The sequence below is a fragment of the Xiphophorus couchianus genome, chromosome 11 (assembly GCF_001444195.1).
Source record: "Xiphophorus couchianus chromosome 11, X_couchianus-1.0, whole genome shotgun sequence".
NCBI lineage: Eukaryota > Metazoa > Chordata > Actinopteri > Cyprinodontiformes > Poeciliidae > Xiphophorus > Xiphophorus couchianus.
This window is the reverse complement of record NC_040238.1, coordinates 5,312,563-5,337,117: the sequence shown is the minus strand read 5'-3', so window position 1 is coordinate 5,337,117 and position 24,555 is coordinate 5,312,563. Positions and strand designations below refer to the sequence as shown.

The following is a 24,555-nucleotide window of genomic DNA, read 5'->3' as shown; positions in this document are numbered from 1 at the left end:
AGACACAAATAAAAACACACTGCAAAAACACAAATCTTAAGTATTTTGGGTCTAATTTCTAGTGCAAATGTTTTATCACGCTTTAAATAAGACAAAACTAACTTACAAGTAACTTTTCAGCAAGATACACTTGTTTTAAGTAAATAATTCCTTAATATTGATGAAAAAGTTCTAGTTCGATCAGATTATTTCACTTATAATAAGAAATAATCTGCCAATGGAACTAGACGTTTTGCCTCAACATTGAGGAATTAAAATAACTGTAAAGCTACTTGTAAGTTAGTTTTGTCTTATTTCAAATATACCAAGATATTTTCACCAGAACTTAGACCAGAAATAGTTGGTAATACTTTGTGTTTTTGCAGTGCACAGAGCTAAAAGCAGCAGAACAGCGGGTTTCTTTAAACTTTTCATGAAGTTTGAGCAGCGATTAGCTTGGCTTGGCTTGGCTCGGTTCGACGGGCTCGTCCCGTTTACAGCACACCGATGACAGAAGCCGTCCGGATGAAATTCTGATGTCTGGGACCGTCCTGCTCGGAGGCGCTGGGTTTAGTTTTTGGTGATGTGCTGTAAACAGGAGCCTGCTGTTGCGCGGCCGGTTTGTCCTGGGCCGGTCCGGCCGGTCCGGCCGGCAGGATGCGGTACCTGGAGTAGGACGATGCGCTGGGGAGACTGGAGGAGTAGGGCTGCCTGAATCCACAAGGGGACAGGGCCGGGTAGACCGGCTGGCTCTGCCTGCCGCGGCACAGCAAGGGAGAGACGGCAGCAGGTGCTGCGTTTAGCTTCACAGGTTAAAGTTTGAGCCCATTTAAACGGTCTGGATTCTTCACCCAGAAGAAGCTTTTAGGAAACTGTCATGGAAACCCGCCACGTCACAATTTTCCTGCACTGTGCCCTTTGCTTTTGGGTTAGGGTCAAGACCTCCGTAGCACATCAGTAACTTTTAGCTGATAAAGTTGATGCTGCTCCGCCATTAAAAACGGCGGAGCTCATTAAATAACGCAAATTAATGAGCGATATTAATTTGATAACTTAAGAAGTTTATCTAGTGTTTATATTTCCAAACAGAACCGCATAAAAAACATTTTTCATTTCAAACTGGACTCTGTTTGGACCACTTCTCTGTACCGTTCAGTGAGACCACCATCTTTGTTTCTGTATAACCGGCTTCGTTTATGACCAGCGGCGCCCTCTGCTGGATGGCGGACAAACTACACCGCTACAAGACGGTCTAAGCCAGGGGTGTCCAAACCTTTTGTCCCGCACCTTATTCTGTCAAGTCAGAATTAGGTGACCAGCGTCTATCATTCTTAATCATAGTCTATAATTAAGACTATAATTATAGTCTATACAACTATAATTATATAATTATAATTATTAAAGTACTTGAATGTATACTTGAAGTATAAATTCGAGCAATTTATACTTGAATGAAAACATATTTCTGTAAAAGCAGAGTGCATCTGCTGACAGCTGTGACGTAGAAGAAGCTGCTTCGTGATCACAGTGGGAGGTCGAGGGCCGAGACGGAGAGACGGGCTTTGATATGTAGAAAACAGCAATCTCCCGAGATCTTCCCCTCTTCAGCTGACTGATCCCTTCTTCAATCCAGATCCATTATCTAAACCTCATCATCATCATCATCATCATCATCATCATCAGACACTTCCACTTTTCATCTCCTCAGGTCAGAAAACGGCTTCAATAACCAATATTTTAACACGGATTTGCAGCTTTGTCAACTGAAAACGTTTATAAAATATTCCAGTAAATGTGGGAAATAATCGCGGTTGGTCAGCACCCTTTGAACTTTCATACATTTTGTCACACTTTAATGTATTTCAACAAGATTTCATTTGATAAACTAATAAAAAGTTTAAGTAAGAATAAACAAAAAGCATTCCCACAGCATGACTCTGCCACCACCATGATGGTTTTCTGGTCTGTTCAGTTTCATTAAGTAATATTTAGATTTAGTCGTGATGTTTTGAACTAATTGGATGTCAGCAATAATTAATCTGTCCAATGAAGACATCTTTTGTCTGCTCAAATAAAGTGACGGGGAGTTATCCGGTAATCCTGTAGCTCAAAATCTGCATTGCTGGAGGATATTTCTCATTTATTTTTGATTATTTTGATTTCATATTCTATAAATGATAAAGCAATCTGGTTCAGGTTTCGTAAATCACGTTGTATTTGCTTGTCCTCCTCTCAGCATTTTTGCAGTTTCTAATAATCGGCATTTGTGTTACATATTGATGAAGGCAGAAACGATGCATTTATTCTCCTCATTTTGCTATGAAATCCTGTTTTTGTAGATCATCTTTGTGCCTGACATGAAGGTTTTAAGCCTTTAGAAGATCAAAATAACAAGTTCATCTATTTGTCTTCTTGTTTCAAACTGAATTGTTTAAATTATGGCTTTTCTCTACCAGATTTGTTACCAGAGGCCTCTTGGCTGAGTTGTCCCACCTTGATGGTTAAAGTGGGCGGCCATTTTGGTAGGTTTTCAATTGATAATGAGTGAAACAAGCTCATATATCTTGCTGAAAAATTACTTTTAAGTTAGATTTTTCTTATTTCAAGTGGACTAAGATTTTGTTCTAGAAACTAAACAAAAACCACCTGGTAAAATTTTTTTTACAGTGTGACCCTGCTTGTACCTTCCTGATCTGTCTGCTTGTTCACTAACAAACCTCTCAGTTCTTCACAGACAGCTGAATTAAAATCAAATTTTATTTTAGGAGAATGAAAATAAAAGTCTGAATTATTTTTATTTTTATCACATAAAAACAAAATGAAGTTTGTGTTTGTTGTAGAGCTGAGCATCATGAACATTTCCTATTAAGATAAAAAAGTTTTGTTCTTTTCATAAATTTCTATTAATGATGTTAAAAAACTGTTTTTAAAATTATTTTTACTACCTTTCCTATTGTTTGTTCCACAAGATCAATAAATAAAAGTTTGAAAATATGATAAAATGTAGTTACTGTGTGCAACGTAGTGATATAAGTCACACTTTTTAAATAAGTTTTTCAAGAGGATTATTTGTGTTTGTGGTGCTATGATAGTATGTAGTAAGTCATTTTTTATCATTATTTTTATCGTTTTCATAGCCACTAAATTTGAAAGTGATACATTTGGAAGGTGACAAAATGTAAACGTATTTAACAGGCATGAAGACTTTTTGCAGCGGATGTTTGGTAGTTTATGCAAACAAGCCTGCAGTTTTTTTGAATTTCCAGAGATTTCAGATTGAATTTAGCTTTCAGTTCCAGTTATACTCCATCAAACTTTTGTGTTCAAACATAAAGCTGCATTCTGGAAAAAAGGATGAAAACAAACAGCAAATCTTCGTGGTGTGAGATGAACAGCAGCAATAAGCCAGCAGGCGATCGGGTTTTCTCTGAAGTCCCAGACTGATCGTCAACACGACAGAAAAATGACATTTCAGCTCTCCTCCTCCTTCAACAAAAGATCTACACTACAAGGACCTAAAACAAGCAGATAATCTGGAGTAAAGGAGATTATCTGCTAATAACACTCATGACAAATCCACAGTGAAGCCTCCTTTCTCTGAAGGAGATAAAATGCTTGTAGAAATGTTGGGGACAAATATTGACTTACAGAAACACAATAAACACACATGTAATCACACATTTAAAAAGAATAAACAACTTTCGTCTTAAATCTTCTTGACATTTGATGTAAGACTTAAACTATTCCAGAGAGGATTTTGGATTCTGGAGGTTTGCTCTAAACGGATTTGTGTTGATCCATAACTCTGCGGCAGTCTGACATTATAGATCCACAATCACGCTGCGTGACATTAAAATGAGAAAACATGGAGCAGATGTGTCTGTTTTCAGCTTCTTTCTGAGCAGTTTCAGGAAAATGCAACAACAGAAAGAAAAAAAGAGATTTTGGTTTAAAGTTTCCATTTTGCTGGAAATCAACCGCAGATAGAAAAGGATGGAAAATTCACATATTAGGGTGAAAATCCCAACTAGTCCATCACTTGGTTCAAACTGAGTCTATTTCTGCTCCATTACAAGATTTCATTTGGGCAAAATCAGCAAAAAAATATTTTATATATTGTCTTTGTACATTTACTTGTGCAGAAATTAACAGGTTTCATTTACTAAAATGCAAGTAAAGAAAAACAGTAGAAAGAAAATAAACAAGTTAGATGATTTATGATAAATTTACTGTCTGAATTACAAGTTTTAAATCTGGACTGTTTTGCAATTTTTTTATTCTCATTTAGAGGAAAAAATAAGTAGTAGTAGTAATGCATTTTAGTAGTAATGTATTTATTTATTTATTATATTCTTGTACCTTTTATGGATGTCTCCAGCTGTACGATTTTAATGCCGTGTGGATGTGAATTAATGTGTGAGCAACAGACAACCTCAATTTCCCCATGGGATTAATAAAGTTTAACCTAAACAAACCTAAATAATGACTGGCCTAACTTGTGTGTCTTTATCTATCATAGATGTTCTGGATAAAAGCAAACCGATTGTAGTTTTCTTGCCGATAGCGACCTTTAAAAAGCCTGACACTACTATTATCTTTATTGAAATAAACTACATAGACATGCAGAGTAACTGTCTAAAATTATTTAATTTGTTTCTTTTATGGTCTTTTTTTTTAGATCTGATACTTGAATAAAAACAGGAAGTGAAAATAAATACTGATCAAGCTGAAGAATAGTTTGTCAGGGATAAAATAGATCTTCAACTTAAAGGCTAAACTAGTTTTATATCTAAGAAAATAAACAGACAATGTGGAAATGGAGGAAACTTTTAAAATAGTACCTCTTCTAGAGGATAAAATTTACATTTTCAGATTGTTGATCTTGACCCAAAAATGTAAATTTTTCATGTTAGTCAGTTAACTTTTACAATCTTTTCACCTTAAACAAATAGAAAATAAACATTTTTACAATAAGAGTTGCTGCTTTATTTGCTTTTCAGCGATTTAATTCCTCTGGGCTGAAAGACGTCATGAAATTTCTGTTTTCATTTATGTTGAGTGTCGTCAGGATGTTGACTGTCATCCACTGCAACCACGTCTACTGTTTGTTTTTTTTAAAAAAACATTCCTAACCGCAGAAAAATTTGTAAAAGTTTCATTTCATCCCATTGTTTACTGGTTTATGTTACCAGAAACCTCAGAAAAACAGAGGAAATCTGCACATTTTTGCCAAATAAACCTGAGAAAAGTTTTTTGGCATTTTTATTTAAACATGGAACGAGTTATTAAACCAATGTGTGCAGCTCACCAGCTCATGGAGGGAGTGATCTGGCCAACGCCACCTGGAGGAAGGGAGTAGTACCCTGAGAGGTCCTGGGATTGGTGCCTGTGAACGCCTGGAGGAAAAACACAAATCCGTCACACAGAGTCCCTGAGGCCTGTCATAAAACAGCGTAAACGACTCAACCGGCTCCGTTATGAAAAATTCACATTTTGAATGTTTTATGCTTCCATTTCGACCTCAACTGCTTCTAAAAACGACCAAACCGCTTTTTGGCAAACAGCCCCAGTCCCATTACCTAGCAACTAAAGCTGAATTCTGCCTGTTACTTAGCAAACCCAGGAGAGCTCCACCCATTACCTAGCAACCCAATCTGAGCTCCAGCACGTTTGGTCACCTGGTTATACCGCTGTATGCTCTGTACAATGGCTGCTGGAAAACACAAGTGATTTGCTGATTTGCCACCCAGAAACCATTTGCTGAATTCTGGTTGGTTGTGCAGTAGGCTCTGCTAATGCTTTTCAAACATTACTAAAACAGCTCATTCTGAATCGGCAGAACTGAGCAAACCTCATCCCCTAAGAATGATTTTGTGCAATAAACTCTAATGGACATGTTTTGTGTAGACCGCAGGCTAAGCATGACAGGTCATCTTTAAGTGGCTGCCATGAATGACCTTCCAATCAAAGGTCACGATGCGTCGCTCTGTGTGTCCGGGTGCATGTGGGGGGGGACCCTCCGCTGGGAGCTGCGGTGTCTGTGCCCACGTTGTACAAACACACCCAAACATGCATACAAACACCGAGCCTTCATCTGTAGTTATGGCAGAGCTGCGCGCCAACAAAAGAAAACGCAGACTGAGCGACTCTGTGCCCTCGCTCGGTAAACAGGCCGCCTCTCTCCAAGAGTCTCCCTCCGTCTTTGTGCCCTTCAAAGGAAGTCATTTGTCAACAGGCGGCACCTAGCACTTAGCGCGGCCGTGCTGCTAACCTGTGTTTGCAGCAGAGGAATGCTGCAGATGACTGTAATTTGGCCGCGGCTCCGGGCCTGTCCCAGGACCCCGAGCTGCTATAAATCTGCATGACAGGAATGTGACTGAGTCAGCCGCCCGACCCGTCTCACCGCTCCGATCCGTCCGCCATTAATCCCCCCAATCGCCCAGCATCCACGCTCACCCCTCCTTTACCTTTGACCTCTCCTCCTTCATTACAGACCTCGGCTCGTTTGGTTCCTCTCTCATCTTCTTCATTATCTTCCCCTTACATTAAGCTAACCTCTGCTTGGCCTCACCTCCACTTTATCAAACATTTCTCGCTAATTTAGTTTGTCTGGACACAGAAACTCGGCTTTTTGGTCTCTGACCAACCCAAATATGACAATGGAGCATCACTAAGAAGAAAATACCACAGCAAAGCTGAAATATTGCAAGAAAAAAGTTAGTAATAATGTGAATAAAGTCGTAATAATGTGAATAAAGTTGTCATTATACAAGAATAAAGTTGCAATATTGAAAGAATAATTGTAATATCAAGTTTAAATAATGCAGTAATAAAGCTACAATGTCACAAAATACGACAAAACAAAATTACAAGTAACTTTTCAGAAAGATATAAGAGCTTATTTTAAGTTAATAATTTCTTAATATTAATGAAAAAGTGCTCATATTAATTCATTTATAACATGGGAAAATGTCTTATTATCATTAAAATAATTTATAAATAGAACTAGAACTTTTTCATCAATATTAAGGAATTATTTAGAAACTAAAGCTCATATTTCTTGTTGAAAAGTTATTTTTATGTTAGTTTTATCTTGTTGCCTTTAGAAACTAAAACCAAATTACTTGGTAAGATTTTGTGTTTTTGCAGTTTTGTGATGACAGTTGGATGTAATTAGTTACATTTGCTTGAGTAACTTTTTTTGAAAAAAAGTATTTTACTATTCTGAATTTTTACGTTTACTTGAGTGATTTTAATATGAAGTATTTCTGCTCTTACTTGAGTTAAATTTCTGGATTTTCTTCCCACTGAATGAAAGTCAAACATGTTTTAACCAGAAACAGACTCAAACCTGCAGCTTCAGTTAAAGTTTCTGAAGTTTTTTATGGAAAGGAAATGATTTGGAAAAAAATTATTTTGTCTGATTTTGTTATTTTTTGTTACTTATATGAATTAAAATACCAAAATTTCCATTTAAATTTATATTTTGGTCCGTCTGATGATTTTTAAATATTAAATGATTGATAATTTGACTTGAGTAGACGTTTTGCTCCTTTTTAAGTAACTTCTGGACGTTTTACTTTTACTTGAGTAAGTCGACGTTGAAGCAGTTGGACACTCGGCCTCATCACTGGAAGTTATCCAGATATGGAGGTGATGAACTTTAAACTTTAAACGAGTGTCTCGCTCGCCAGCATCAAAACTGAAATCCCAAAGTTGAATTTCGCCGGCGGAAACGTCAGGCCGGTTTCTGTAAGTCATGTTTGTCCCTCGTTGTCACCGGCTGCTGTTGGGAAACCTGCAGGGGGAAATTAGCAGCAGTAATGGGGCAGTTTTCTTTGGAATGCCCCTTTTTTTAAAATATGCGATCTAGTACCCAAACAACTGCAACTATCTCACGGCCTCGGCGTCTGCGTCTGGGGAACCAGATCAAAGGTGGCTGTTTTGAGTCAAACCGGGCCGCCATCAGAACGCGTGCGTGTTAAAAGGAGAGGAGCTGAAAATAGTATCGCAGTGCCGATAATGCGCTGCGGTGGTTCTAACCACTGAGAGTGAAAGCGCTGCAGCGTCTGCGCCTTTAAATGACTCGTCACATAAAGGAGAGACGAGGAACGCGGCGCTGCGCTCTTACTGTAAGGCGGGATTTACTCAAGTGTAGAAAAAAGTTACTTTTACTGAGAGCAAAGAACGAAACTCACAGTAATAATAAAAGTGTTTTACAGTGTAGAGCTGAAAACATACTTTTCATCTGTTTTCATTTATAATCGGCAGTTTCACTTCTCACTTATTTGTTTTTAAGTGAAAAGAATCCAAGTCCTGCTTTTAATTTGAAAAGTAAAGGTAAACACACAGGGATCCTGTTTTATGTTTAACTTACTTGTTATATATTTAACGATTAATTGAATCAGATAAAAATTGGCATATTAATACTTTTCACACAATATGAGGAATACATTAAAATATTCAAATAAACTTTATTAATTATTTTATTGCTTAAATTCAATAACATTCCTTCAGTACATCTGAAACAAGTGATGCTAAATTTGCCACTTGAAGAGTTTTAGCTCAAACATTTTTTTTAAATTTTAGATGCAAAATGTATATTTTTTGTGCAGTTTGGGATTAATTATTGACCTGAATATGTTGCCTTTTCCCAGTAAACAGCATTTTTAATCTGAATACTCCAATTAGTTGTTAATCGATTACTAAATTAGTTGACGATTATTTCAATAATCGACTGATCATGATTAATCGTTTCAACCTTATTTTCATAAGTATTGTCTATTTGATATTTTTTTGGCTAATTTATTTGGTCAGTGTTTCTTATCAGACACAAATAAGAGGAAAATAACCAACATGAACATTTTCAGAAGTTTACTAAATTTTCTATTTATTAATCAAAATAAGTTTTAAAAAAATCTTTAAAATTCTAGTTTTTTAAAATTCAAGTTAAATTTCAATAAATGTAAAACTCATACTAAATATATCTATTATATATTGTTCACGCTTTTATTTTTAATTATTTTGATAAAACAATTAAATTTGTCACATTTAAAGTCTGGATAAACTGCTGACTTCACAGCTGTCCAGCAGAAAGCTACAGAAACCCGCAATAAGAACGGTTAGGCACAGAATCATTGGAAATGAAGCCAGCTGTTCACAAAGTGCTGTGTCTGAACATATTGTTTGGAAAGTAAAGTGGAAGGAAAACTGTATGTGGGAGAAGCAGCACCAACAACAGTGACAATAGCAGCCTTGACACTTGATAAAAGTGACAAAAAACGAAACATTTTGCGTTAATGCACATTCATAAACAGATTGTTTACAGAGAAAAGTGAGGTTTCAGACTCTGTTGTATAGTTTTTAGTTGAACCGGATTGTCACCTGTGGCCCTTTCTTTGATTTTCATAACAAATTACAGAAATGAGTGAATCTGAAAATACCCCCAAATGCACCTGCAGTCTGCTAAAGTTGTTCACACTTTTGCTAACACATTCAGGTCTCCACAGCAAACGCAGACGTGTTTCACTTCTGCTTTCTCACTCTGTATTTTCTAATTTGTTGTCCGGCCGACAGTCATAGCCAAACATCGGCGCAAAGTGATGCTACATGATCGAGTGAGAAGATGTTAGCGCTTTGAATCACGCGTGGTGTTCATGCTTGGCTGCAGAAAGGACCAGCTGGGTCAAATGGTGTCAAAAGGAACCTGACAGGAGATCAGCGTGAACTCTGCAGTGAGGTGAGGAAGATTTCACAGAACCTGAAACAGCAACTTTATTAGAGTCAAAACATAAACTGAATCATAATTCCTATAAATTAACAGCATCCAACTGCATTGCAGCCATTCCTACAGCAAGACATCCCAAAGAGCTGCTAGCTAACGATGGCTAGCATTGGCTTTAGCATGTCTCGCTAATGATGGCTAGGATTGGCTTTAGCATGTCTCTCTAACGATGGCTAGCATTGGCTTTAGCATGTCTTGCTAATGATGGCTAGCATTGGCTTTAGCATGTCTCGCTAACGATGGCTAGGATTGGCTTTAGCATGTCTCTCTAACGATGGCTAGCATTGGCTTTAGCATGTCTCGCTAACAATGGCTAGGATTGGCTTTAGCATGTCTCTCTAACGATGGCTAGCATTGGCTGTAGCATGTCTCGCTAACAATGGCTAGCATTGGCTTTAGTATGTCTCGCTAATGATGGCTAGGATTGGCTTTAGCTGTCTAGATATCAACATAAAAAGCTAACTCTTGTTTTGTTGATATCCAAAACAAAAACCGACGCAGTGCTCTACTGGACATGACGGCGGCTCCGCCCCCATGCCTGAGTAGAGCAAATCTCGACAAACAAACATTATTAGGCAGACGTAACGGACATTGAAACGTTACCAGAGACATTTTTTTGACTCGTCACATATAAACCAACCATATAAACCTTATAAACCAACACTGAGGCAAAGACGGCGGGAAAGAAAAGTCTCTAACTAGTCGTACGTCAGGTCTGTGAGGTCATTAGCGGGAAATAACGGAGAAATAAACGATAAAGCTAAGGAGGAAAAATGATGAGGGAGAAAATTTGGTTGGACGCATTTTGCAGGTACAAAATGGTGAGTAATGACTTAAATAAAACTGACTTGTGGAAAATGCTTAGAAATAAACAGTAGCATGAAACTGTTTAATGTCAATACAGCAGTTACTGCAGTTTAAGTTTTAACGCTGCTGTTGGAATCTACACGCATAAAAAAGAGATGTTTACTACCGGTTACCTTCATGCTGAATAACGAGGTAGTTTCCGTCCTTCAGTTTCATTCAGCTGGACGTGAGGCGGGCTGCAGGCCACGATCCATTTCTTGCGTTATTCCAAACTCCTTTTTGGTTTTGGAAATCTAATAAATTGCTCTCCACCCTCTACACGTTCTGGGTGACGGCTGTCGGGATTGTACATTCCCCACTGACAACTCGGACCGTGATTATCTATTATTTTACTCAAAATCTCTCTGACCGAAGCGTTTTCTATGATAAACACGGTCAATACTGTCAGAGGTCAGTTCCTCTAGATAAGGGGCGCGTACATGCGACGCTGATGGGTCACTGACAAATGCCCTGGAATGACTGGGGGAGGATCGCTGTAGGTCAGCATGGGGTGGATCCGGCGTCATGTCAGTCATCAATACAACTAGATAACAAGGTCAGGAAAAAGTTTTAATTTAAAAAGAAACAGCGAAGGAGAGAAAAGTAGCTCAGTTAAGCTAGCTTGACTCTGACAACCGTAACATGTAGATGTGCTGCAGAATTCTGTGTTTCAGTTCAATTTAAAAAATAAAAAAAGTCGACCTAAACACCAACTCTGACAGAGGTTAGACACAGTGATAAATCACAGCGCTAGACTGTAAAATCATCTGATTAAATCCTTTAATTGAGTGACAGCAAGATTTTCTACACAATAGTTTGTTTACATTATAGCAGACGTCCATTTTCCAAAGTTAGCTTCTGACTTAGCGCCTTCTGGGGCTGGATGATAAATCAGTAATTTGCCACAGACACATGAATTTTTGATACACTGAAACTAATTATTTACGTAAGTCAATATAGTTTTACAAAGTATAATGAAACAATAATTGTGTTTACTAAATTTGCTTGTAATCACAGAAGCATTACTACAGATTTCTAATAGATGAATTTAAGATGATGATATTCATAAATCAATAAAATGCTGTGATGCCACGATAGGGGCAGTCGATGGGAAAAGTGTGAAGTGGGGCGAGTTTAGTAAAAATGTCACAAAGGGAGACATATCAGGCATGGTAGAAAACAGACAGTGGGTGGTAATGGAAATAGCACAGGAAGTAAGCCGCACACTGAGAATAAGACGAGATCTTAACGAACAATAAAGGAAGTTAAAAGAAAGAAAAAACTGGTGACTTTCAGAGGAATTCAGAAACAAATCTGTCACATTTACTGGCCACCGCCCACATGATGCAGAGAAGAGAGAAAAATTAATATCACAGCTTTGATTCGGTATTTACATCATCATCATCATCATGATGTGGCTCAACCACACCATAACATCTAACTGTTTTATTAAAACATGTGTGGAAGTTATGAGCAGCAGGAATAAAAAATATTTCTGTTATAAAATAAAAGTAAATGGTCCAGAATTGCAGCCCAACTAAAGGTAGCTAACATTGTGGTATGCTAACATTGCTAACATGCATGAAGTAAAATGCTAACATTTGCTAAAACAATAACACCAGCATGTTAGCTATCAATTTCAAACGCCATCTACTACAAAAAGTTAGAAAATGAATGGCCTAATTTTTGTTTTTATCTATAAACTAATCAGATTTGTGTATAAAAAAACAATAACAAACCATTTCCTAAATGTTTCAGGTTGATCATCTTTAATGTATACTTTATGACTCAATCGCTAGCTTTATTTTGCTCAGGTAGAAATCACAGGAAGTTTGTTGTTCAAGTTACTATTAAAATAAATTAAATTTACGGCAAAAACCTGCATTGAAAGATGTTAAACTCTTTTGAGAATTGCTCCTTAACTTTGATTTTAAATGTGAATCTGCACCAACTGCCTGGCAAACCAAATTTAAGCCGGTCTTAAATTGTGAATAAGGGCCACCCAAAATCGCATCAAGGGCTGCAAATGTCCCCGGGCCGCACTTTAGACACCCCTGCTCTATTGTTCATGGAAGAATAGTAGTGAACCTTTAATTATTCCAAATCAAGTCATCTCTCCCGGGTTTCAATCCTGGCTGAGTCCAGGTAGAAAGGTAAAGGTGTGTTGAAAGAAATGAGCTCACAGGTGAGGCGATCAGCTGACAGGTATGAGGTAAGGTGAGCGTAAAACGTTGAGTGGCGGCGGCGGGAGCGGCCAGGTGTTGGTGGATGTGTGAGGCAGAAGCAGGTGTCTCAGTCTGTCATTAAGAGCTGAGTCACGGATCCACCATCAGTTACAAACACACACACGCACGCACGCACGCACACACACACACACACACACACACAGAGTCTAGACCAGACATGGAACGAGTGTTTGTAGGAAAACGGGGATTTCCAGCCGGAGAAGGCGGAAGATTACCGCAGTTTAAAACCGAACAACGCAGGACAAAGCTGCCATTCTTCTGAAAACCAGGTCCATTTTAGTGAGCTGCAGATGTTATTGTTGCTTCTTCACATACCATAAAAAGTGTGAAATGGAGGTAAAATGATTCACAGATTTAAATAAGTAGAACTGAAATGTGTGCACTGCAAAAACAAAATCTTACCAGGTGTTTTTAATATCTTAGTAGAAATAAGACAAAACTTACTTACAAGAAACTTTTCAGCAGAAAATATGATTTTGTTTTCAGTCAATAATCCCTTAATTTTGATGATGGAAAAATGTATTTGGAAAACTTATGTATATTTTCAATTAAGCCTGTTGCAAAAAGCAATTAATCAATTAATTGTACAATAACTTAAAATGAGCTTAATAATTTACATTCTGATGATTAGTTCATATTTTTGAAGAGTTATTTTGTTTAGAGAGACTTCATAATGCATTTTATCTAAGGTTTAATTAATTATTTTTGTGTTTTATTTTGGATATTTAAAATATTGTCCAGTTGCAGTATGGAGTGTTCATCAATCTTTGAGAGGACAAACTTGCATTTTCATGGAAAATAACAATATATTACTAGAAAATGACTCAAAACAACAATTTAATTGTTTATTGAAGTAATTCTGTGGCAATTTATCATCCAGCAGAATTTGTTTTTCATCCACTTCACATTTATTTACTACTTTTTGATTGCAACATAAAAAATGTTTAATGATTACCTTTGCAACTCTCACTGCCCTGGATAGTAAAAATCTTATTCAGTGAAGGAAATTATGGAATATATTTAATATTGTCAAACTTTATCAATATTCTGCTAATGTCAGAAGATGTTGCAAAAGTTGTGTTTCTATTAAATAATGAAAACAGTTAAAATAAGTTTGTTCATGCAGTAAATCAGTAAAAAATAACCACTTCCTGTCATTCTCTTCTTTGTAGTTTCTAGCAGTAGTAACATCCGGTTGTTGAACATGTGACTCATGATATGAAAAAAGTGATTTTCATTGCAGTTTTGCAAAATAAATTTTTTTTATAAAGACAAAAAGAACATATTTTAGGGAGTTTTTTTTTTAATTTTGTGTTTCCATTAAGATCATTTATTTTCAAAATGTTAAATTTCTGACATTAGTATCGCACATTTCCCTAAACTTTCAGCATTATTGTTGATCCTCCAAAAGCCTTTCTTCCATTTTCATAAAAGGTTTCTGCCAACAAGTGAATGTTTAGGCCGTCCGTAAGCGCCAGTGAGGTTAATGTCATCAGAAACTCCCATCAGCATTGCGGTTCCTGCACTTCATTAACAAACCACAGCACAGAAACAAATAAATACCAATCATAAAAGTTATGTTTTAGTTTCATTTCACTGGAAATGAACCAACAGCTGCTCCGGTGCCAACATGGCTTTCTTTTTCCTGCTCAATCGCAAGAAGTAATTTTTCGATGTACGTATTGGATTTATTCTATTCTTTGTGACAGAAACTAGAACATCTGGATGAGAAACGGATTGTGGAGGTTAATCCTCACAGGATGCACTGCAAAAACACAAAACCTTAGGATACAGGTGTAGTTTTTTACCAGCAAATGTCCTAATAAATAAAATCAGCAAACATTAAATCACATAAAGCCGATTTATAACAGCAGGTTCCATCACATCACTGCAAAAACACAAAATCTTACCAGGTAATTTTTGTTTAGTTTGTAGAGCAAATATCTGAGTTCACTTGAAATAACACAAAACTAACTTACAGGTCAACAGATATGAGCAATTTTAACTATTTGTTCCTGAAACTAAACCAAAATGATTTTGTGTTTTTGCAGTGTGCATTGACTTCAGGAAAACTGTCAAATTGAACCTAAAAATCTGACAGAAATTGTTATAAATACATTAAAACCATTAAAAACAGCGTTGGTTCAGACTGAAGCTCCAGCAGTGATTAAATGTCGGGTTGTGTCTTCCAGAGTGCAGCGCTTGCTAAGGAGAACCGTGTGTGAGCTGCTGTGATGGTTTGTGCGATTGTCACCCTAATTGTTTCCATCTTAGACTGTGTGTGTGTGTGTGTGTGTACGTGTGTGTGTGTGTGTGTGTGTGTGTGTTGGTGTGTGTGTGGGGGCGTGCGTGTGTGTGTGGTTGGCAGTCCCTTCAGAGGAGCAGGCCACTTCAGAGCCGCTGTGGGATTGCCACAGGCTTAGAGACGCTGCTGCCACTTCACACACTGCATGTATGTGTGTGTGAGCGAGAGAGAGGTAGAGAGAGGTTATGGAGACAGTCAATATGTTATCTTACATCATGTGTGTGTGTGTGTGTGTTTGTGTCCACATCTGGTAAAATGACACAGCATTCGAATATGTGCAATCTTTTCAGCAGATGTGATGAATAATTTGTTAACAACACAAACAGAACGGGTGGTGAGTACACGGGTGTCCAGACTTTTTGGCATGGAGGCCAAAAAGTGTCAAGTTAAAAGACCCACAGCACTTTAAGTTTTTTTCTTTTGAAAATTTAAACATAATTGCAAAAACTTTTTCTTATTTTTACCAGTTCAAATGTAAACTAAACTCACAATATTTTAAATGAAATAAGGAAAGCAGTCAGATTTCTGTAAATCATTTTAGATTTAAAACATAAAATCTGTTTTGCCAGATTTAAAAACAAATATTTCCTACATTGTTCAGGTTGATCATTTTTTAAATCTAGATTCCCCACATTACTTCCACCCACCGATGCTGATTATTGCTTTGTTTTACAAAATATACCCAACATATTATCCTTCGCTTTCGTGTTTATGAATCTATTTATTTTTAACCTTTCAAACGAGCCATTAAGGTCAGTAAATTACGGCGCTCCGTTTTTCTCCTGGCGACGCTACGCTAGTCGGCATAAGTTTGGAGAAAACTCCAGAGGCAGCTGGTTGGTCAACAAAAACTGAATACATTTTTTGAAAATATTATCTTCTGTTGAGTATTTATTACCCAACAATGTAAAGTCACAATACAATAATTCACCTTTTTGAATTCTACACCTAAAAATGAACTAAAACTATGACTAATAAAAACTAAACTAAAAGTGACAAATATTTAACTAATGAAAACTAGCAAACCTACTCTAAAAACTAAAACTAACTGAATGAGACAAACAAAAAGTCACAAAGAAATGAAACTAAATAATATTGAAAAAACCAAAACTATTAATAACTTTCTAAACTTAAGAATAAAGAGATTTGGGTTCATTTGAAACAAGTACACAGTGTGTGTGTGTGTGTGTGTGTGTGTGTGTGTGTGTGTGTGTGTGTTCTCACCTGTCTTCTGGCTCATGTCTGTGGGCAGGTGAGGCGGACTGGGGCTGAAGTGGTCGTTGCTGTAGGGCAGCAGGGACGTCAGCGGGTGCATCCCGTGGGATTGCTGAACCACAGACACTTTGTTGGACTGTTGACAGAAACACAGCCACACAAAACACATTAAGTTTTTTTAGTAAAATCATCAAGATGGTGATAATTATTTCCAAAAGCTACATAAATTGTTTAATCTCTGAATATTTAACTAAAGTCCCGTTGCAGTGTGACGTCACACACACAAGAGCTGCTCGCTAACGATGACTAGCATTGGTTTAGCTGTCAAGTTGTCAACCTAATGCGCTAAATCTTAAATATACGTGTGATATATATAAGAAAAATTGACACAGTACTTTGCTACTAATTGTCAACACTTTGACAACTAGATAACAAGGTCAGGAAAAAGTTTAAATATAAAAAATAGCGATGAAGAGGGAAGTAGGTTAGTTATGCTAGCTTGACTATGGCAACCTTAACATGTAGATGTGCTGTGGGATTTTGTGTGTTTTGGTTCAGTTAATAAAACTTTAAAAAGTTGACCTAAACACCAACAATGACAGGCCATCAATAGAGCAGGAGTTTAGCTGATCTACCAGCGCTGTGTTAGCTTAGCTAATAGCAGCGTCAGTTAATCTACCACAGCGATCACTTACTAATAATCAGAAAATAAACATCGAGCCTGAAAACATGAAACTGTATCAGACTGAATGTTCTTTGAGAAATGTTTGAGTGTTTTTGGTGTTGAATCCTGATACAAATATCAGCATTTTCTTTGGTTGTTATGGCAACGAGTCGACACAACGAGAAAAAAGTGGTCTTGACTAATTTTCAACAGTTTTCTGCGTTATTTACCCTTTGCTGTGGCTCATGCACTGAATTAATAAACAGGTTTGATTTAGTTAACAGTTTGGATGGAAAGGAAAAGAATCGTCTTCTTGTCCTTCAGCTTTGTGCGAAATTTCCGGATGTCAACAATAATATGAAACGGGTCTATTCTTCTTACAATCATAAAAACAAAGTCACCTTTCGCTTAAGCAACAATTTAACTGCGTTTTGAAGCTGACAGTGAATAAAACCTCTAAGGCAAATCAAAGGACAAAATTGATGTAAAGTGAAATGTAATTTCATCAGTATAATGCTGCGCAGCGTGTGCTTGTAACGTTTCCTAAAAATGAATGCAAGAAGCATCAAAAGCATCAAAAGGTTTAAATCTCAGTTTCACAACCACAAAAACAACACAGGAGAACCAAAACCTGCAGTTCAGAAACTTTAAAGAACAGGACAGAAATCACACACATCTACACTTATACATGGGACACAAGGAAAAACCTGGATATTTTAAACATGTTTTGGAACAAACCCATATGGGCTGTACTTTGCTCTCGCTTGTTTCCAGGGGAGCATGGAAGAGGAGGAGAAACGGAGCAGGAGGACCGTCCGATCGATAAGCCTTTGATGATCAAGTGAGGCTGCGTGCAAGCTAGTTTGCTTTCATGTTTCTGTTTACAAATGGCTCTCAATAAGTTATGTGAAATCTGGTTGCTGCTAATGCTCTCGGCATGGTGGCCGACATCCGATATGTCGCAGCGGTTTGCAGAGTTGGAGGCGTCCAGGCCGCTCTGGCTCAGAAACACACCGACTTAGCGGTGCGAGTGTCTGTATGCTTGGGTCATTGTTATAAACATGCATGTTTCAGCGTGAATAACTAGGTGACGCTTGGAAAAGACGAGGATTTTTTGATCCACGTGAACATTTCTCTGAAAACCTCTTCTATAATCCGAGATGGACGGATGTGGGTCCATTTGCATTAAGCAGCACTACAGAGCGGCAGATCTTGGTGCAACCTGCTGGGCCTCCTGCTGAGTTACAAAGTGAATACCTTATCACTTAAAGGCAGAGCTTCCACACACTGCACCCCACATTAACACACACACACACACGCACACACACACACACTATCCATCAGCATCTTAAAGTCTTACTCTGACCAAACTCGCAAACAGAGACGGACCCTCATGTGTATGCCACACGACGAGCGGTTGGAGAGATCAAACCGCCGAGCTGCGTTTAATGTCGAGGCACGTGAAAACAAAACGTGCCGCCTCTTGTGCCGGGCAGCAGAAGTGTGAGAGACGGAGCAGCAGGTAGTTCGGGGTTTGATAAGATGGGCTGCATTCTTAATGATCTGAAGACATGAAAAAGAAATCTTTGAGTTTTGAGAAGATGTAGAGATTCTGGCAAAAAGAGCTGGTTCATCACAAACACAACGTGTGTGTTTTTCTGCGCCGTAAAAAGGTGAAAGAGACGCTCAAAACGGGAGATTATGACTTCATTAATAACACAGGAGTTACATTACTACTCTGTGCTGCAGAGCATAATCAATTAATCACATGATAAATAAAGTAAAACTCAATCATTTCCATCTGCATGATTTATTGTTTTTGACTTTCTTCCAAAAACTGGATGATAAAAGTCTCTGCTTTTGTTTACATAGACTTCATAATTAATTTTATTTATATGTTCTGTTGTTTTGTTTATTTACTTTGGATATTTAAAACATTTAAAATCTTTAACACTGGATCTTATAGAACCAGTGTTAAAGTTTATTCATCTATAAGAATGTGTATTTTACTTAAAAATAAATAAAATACTTAACAAAAGCAAAAATATTATCGTTTATCACAATTACTTTATCGCCCAGTAAAAGGCGAATAAGAAGTTGTTTCTCCAGACATTTATTGGTGTATTAAGTTTTGCTACGACGGTTGGTGGTTGCCATAGCAACCGGTAACTAGCTCCTCCCCCTTTTTTCTGTTGTCGCCTCTAACTGTGCGGTAACAGTTGTGTTTTCTTTACAAGTATTATATTTTATCATATATTTTAGAAGAATTTTTTCATATGTAGTTTTTCATGAGTATTTTTTTCTATGTTTTGTAAAATTTTATTAACATTATTAATGTTTTGCACTTTAGTTTTATTTAACTTTACAATTGCTAAAAGCTGTTAGCTGCGGCTAGCCGCTCATTGGGAACAGCTATCAGGTCTGGATTTGTCTAAATAAGTAGATTTCCTCTTGTTAGAACATCTGACATGCTTTATCTGCATTTAATTACAGTATTCTATCCAGGGAAGAAGAAATAATGTTGTTTTTTTGTTTTTTTTTGCAAAATTACTGACATTTAGCAGGGAAAATCCCAAAAACTGCACAGTTTGCATCAGCAGACGGTAAATGTGACGGTAAATGTTTCATGACATTAAAATCAAGCACAAGCAGGAGTTGACAAAAACCTTACATGAACTCACATGATTTGGAGATTAGATAGCTCTGCAGCAGCATCAGTATTCAGAGACACAACCACAGAATATGAAAGTGCGTGAATTTCTTGAATTCTCAGCATGTGCTGCAGGAAGGATGCGAACGCGTGTCGCACACACACATCTGCTGTGGCTCCGCTTCACGTGCTGAGGTCGCTCAAGACGTTTTGCTGTAACATTATAGCCACAAAATCGTCCATTTATGTTTCCTCTCTTCCTCGGGGTAATTAGTCCGCCTTGAAGTGGCTTTTGCTGTGCCTTCCTTTTTTTTTTAAACACACACACTCAGAGGCTGACTGAGCTCACTCATTTAACCCGTAATTATCAACCCCTCTGTGTTTAAGAAAAAAATTCCCCTTTTTCAACCCCCCACTACACACATAACTTACACATAATTACTTTTGGTACAATAGGCTAGTGCTGACATGCACATGGGACACACACACACACACGCTGAATAACACTTGCACTCCTTATGAATCATAAACCTGCAGTTTCTTAGATGATAAGAGTGAAAATTTACACCTATCTTCAGGCGCACACATAAAGAGATGAGGAACTGGTTCAGCAGCCCTTTAATTTACAGCAGATGAATTACCCACCCTGCAAGGCTGACATAAATCACCAAGGCAGAAATTCATGGAACAAATCAATAGGAAATCCAGTCAAATGTCTGAAACTTCACTTATTTAACAAAGAACTCACCAGATTCCTCAGTAATGAATAATTCCCAGAACATATTTAGCCTAAACTCTCTGCCAACAATCCTTGAAAAGGCAGTTTTCACTCGTTAAGGAAAACAGTTGCTTTGCTGCTACATTTCATACAGTAAGTCACATTTAAAAATAGCATTGCATCTAAAACTTTATGTTAAACAATTTAATTTTGCATGATCTTGAGTCTGAAGACATTTCAGACTTGTTGGTCGTGTTTGAAATCATAACACCTGAGACCTTTTCTCCGTGTTCACAGGGAAGAAGCTGAAAAGAGCAAAAGCAGATTTGAGTTTCTACTTTTCTCAGATCAAACCAGAAAAACTGTTGACTCCTTTGAATCAGGACAGAAAACTGTATGATTGTTTTAAATGTAAAAATGTACAATGCTTTTAACGTGATGCTTAATTTACGTTATTTTTCCAAACTTTCTTGTCCATTTTCTTCACATTTATTCTTTTATTTCTCTGTAAATTTTATGGGTATGGATGGTGCAACACAAATGCGCTAACCTTGCAGCTGTTTACACCTTAACGTCACAATGTTCTCTGTGGGAACTTCACTCTCTGTGTTCCTTCGTTCTGCTTTCATTTCTGTTTGCTCTGCAGCGGGTCGCGCCCATCTCCCCTCATTTCGTCTTCACGGCGCTGCGTAGAGCTGGTGGGACAATCTGGACGATGGTTCTGCCAACATCAAGCAACTGAACTGACAAAGAACGCCAAAGGCAGCAGCGCTGAATAATAAGGCTCCTATTTGTTGATTACATCAAAGATTTAATTACTTCAAAGAAGCGATTACTTTAAAAATTACAATTAGATATCAACACCTTTTAAAGTGCATCAGAAAATCATAAATGTGTCCCTCCGTGTCTCTGTAGTCTCATTTAGCTTGAAAGGCCTTTGATTCATCAGGATATTGTTTCTGCCTTTTATCTTCTCTCTATTTGAACAGAAATCTGCGGCTGAATGCAGGAGTTAATGGGATCTCAGACATCACTTGTTTGTAATCACAGCCCTCCACCTTGACCCTAGCGCGCGCACACGCTTTTTTAAGACATGCAAGCAAAATAACGCCGGCAGTCGCTCGTTTCCGAACGTGCGCACACTTTAATTTAGCGAACCTTATGCTGATAAAACGCCTTTAATGTATTCTTTAGTTGCCAAATGGCACTCTTAGTAGATCAGTCTCTTTCAATATTTGAAGAGGAAATTAAAGCATCCCCTCTCCTGCCTCAGAGGGCTTTTGAGTCTTTAATCTTACATTTCACGTCGATCGCGACATTAAAAACACTAATTTACAGCTTCTTTCAGTCATCCTTGTTGTGGCAAAGCAGAAATAACAAAAGAGGAAAACAATGGCTGATTCACCTTTACTCTCAGTGGAAATGTGTCTCCACAGGAGATTTTGTGACATCTTCTGCTAAAAAAAGGTAAATAAATGCCTTTTGGATGGGGATTCCAGTCGTTTAAAAGTTTTCAAAATCTACCAGATCAAACATGGTATGTTAAGGAAAAAACAGCTAAATCTCCAAATGATTTGAATTCATTTTGACTGGCTGAGCAAATGTATTAAACAGGAAAAAACATGTTAAATAAGGCAATAAATTCACTTTATGAATGTCTGTCATGTTGCCAGGTTTATAAAATGGATTTATTTCTTCAATTTTAACTATGTTTACAACTTTTTTGCAGTTTTGTAACTGATTTAAAGGGGCGGTATTATGCATTTTCCAGAAATATCATGACTTAAAATTTTAATTTGCACACCTTGAAATTGGGCTTCTGTCTCTTTAAGAAGTTTCTACTCTCTGCTTTCACCTCGTCATCACAACAATGCTCCTCCACTATCCCGTTTACAACTGTCCTATGATGACGCACAATTCCAGCAGGTGTTTGCTGCTGCCACTAGTCTAGAGGAGCTGAGTGGGGAAGAGCCATTCTTTATAATCATTTCTTACATTTTTATTTATTTATTTTTTTGTATTTTTTCAAGTATTTATTTAATTTTAGGTGTAATTTTCTTTCTTTTCCATTTTTATTGTGCCTGGACGCCTCCTGGGAATATAAAAAAATAAACACAATAAAATAAATAAAAATAATTAAGTCCAGGAATCACTGGAAAGGATCTGTTGTATTTATTTTAATATTTTCATTCTAAGGAAGAACAAATGTGGATCAAAAAGGTGTAGCTGGGTTCAGCTGCAGAGCCTTAAATACATTTTATGCTTTTGATTACAAGGCATCTTAGAAAAAAATCTAATCGTCTTATTTATAGTGATTTGATACGAAACAATAAATAATATTAATTACAACAATTTAAATAAATGAAAGTAATTTTAAGATACATTTATATTGTTGTTTTTATTTTTATATTACATATGTTTTCTAGATAATAATTCATAGTAAAGTTGAAATAAATTCATTCTTTTATGATACAAACATCTTTACAGATGGTTATAGTTTTATGAGTGAAGAAAAAAACAGGTTTGTGTCTCATGTGGTGAAATTCCCCCACACACACCTGCAATGAGAGAGTAAGCACAAAACACTGAGCCAGACACACAAAGCAAAAGAAGGAAGAAAATTATTAAGCAGGATCTGTAAATGAGGCTGAAGCTGCTTATTAGGGAAATGACAGTATGTGTTTCCATGACCTCCTGGAAAATCCTCTCCCAGACGCCACTTATGTTTGATGAACTTGTAAACAAACTTCTTCCATCAGGAACGTTGTTGCTTTTAAAGTGAAAGCATGAGGAATAATCCTGAAACGTCCTTTATGACTAATGAGCGTTTATGACTAATTTTTGGCTCTGCTGAGAAAGAAAACAGAAAAGAAAATCTCTTCAGCTTTCTTCAAGTAGAAATGTAAATATTTAACTAGCGCCTTCCTACTTTAAACTTAACATAAAACAGTTTAAAACGTCATTTATGAACATGGTCATAACTGCATATCAAAATGAGAAATCATTACTGTTATTATTTTAAATATTATTGTCAAATATTACTGCATTGATTTAAGAACTGTAACATGTAAAAAGTATGTTTGCTCATAACACATGCAGTCAAGAACGAGCCAAACTAATTATAAATAAATAGAAAATACTAAGCAAGAAAATGAGAACCAAGGTATAAAAGATGTAATTTGAACGTGTAAAAATTTTCTTTGGTTTTATTTAAAAGAATCATTTTGTTCAATAAAGTCAAAGTAAATAAAAACTAAATAATAATCAGATCAAACCAGAAAAATTTCAATTTAAAAACTCAATCATTTCTATTTGCATCATTTATTGTTTTTCTACTAAAAACTGGATGATAAAACTTTTCAGTTTGGTGTTTTGGTCTCAACTAAACCTTTTTTTGAAGGATAATTTTGTTTACAGAGACTTCATAATTGATTTTATTTGTTTATTTTGGATATTTAAAATGTCTTCCATTCTCAGTGTTTAAATGTTCAGTAGAAATTAAAGTTTATTGATATTTCAGAATGTGTTCTTGCTTTATTACCATTATATACGTTAAAATGGTCTCTAAACAACAACATTATCGTTTATTGCGATAACGTCTGAGACGATTTATCGTCCAACAACATTTGTTATCACAACAGGTCAAATCAAACTTCCAGTGGTTAGTTTGTCTCTAAAGTCTAAAAGTGATTTCTTTCTGGTAAAACTGAGCGATTTTGGCCCATTCCTCCTCGAAGCATCCACGGGACCCCCCACAGCCCGTCCCGCCTCAGCCGTCACTCGGTCCCCCAATCTGGAAGTCATTGCGTTTTCCAGAGTCAGGAGCCGAAAATGAGAGCCTCTAAGTTGGAGGTTTGGTAACATCAAAGCTGCAGCAGCCATAACAATGCAGCTATGTTTAAAAAAAGGAGCAAACACCCCCACTCTACTGCCCCCGCCTCAACAAGCCTGCTCGCTACTCCCAATTACACACACACACACACACACACACACACACACACACACGCGCACGCCCACAGTAATCCTCATATACATGCATGAGTGCATGTATGCAAAGATCCGCCCATGCAAGTACACACGGCCTGGTCCGCCACACAGCTGGAACATCTGGGCCGTGGCCATGATGAATCAGTGACCGCGGCTGCTAA

The 24,555-nt window shown here is 37.1% G+C and overlaps 1 protein-coding gene across 7 annotated transcripts in view; it reads right to left on the bottom strand.

Annotated features, from left to right (window-relative positions):
• The window catches only part of tcf7 (transcription factor 7), a 76,562-nt gene that overhangs the window by 14,942 nt on the left and 37,065 nt on the right, over nt 1-24,555 (bottom strand). For 5 of the 7 annotated variants that reach the window (XM_028030366.1, XM_028030367.1, XM_028030371.1 and 2 more), the window contains 3 exons: nt 16,385-16,511; nt 5,288-5,375; nt 646-735 (listed from right to left, as the gene is read on the bottom strand). In XM_028030366.1, the coding sequence (XP_027886167.1) occupies nt 646-735; nt 5,288-5,375; nt 16,385-16,511 (305 nt within the window). The remainder of the gene's footprint in view (nt 1-645; nt 736-5,287; nt 5,376-16,384; nt 16,512-24,555) is intronic. The other 2 variants (XM_028030368.1, XM_028030369.1) reach the window with 1 other exon arrangement.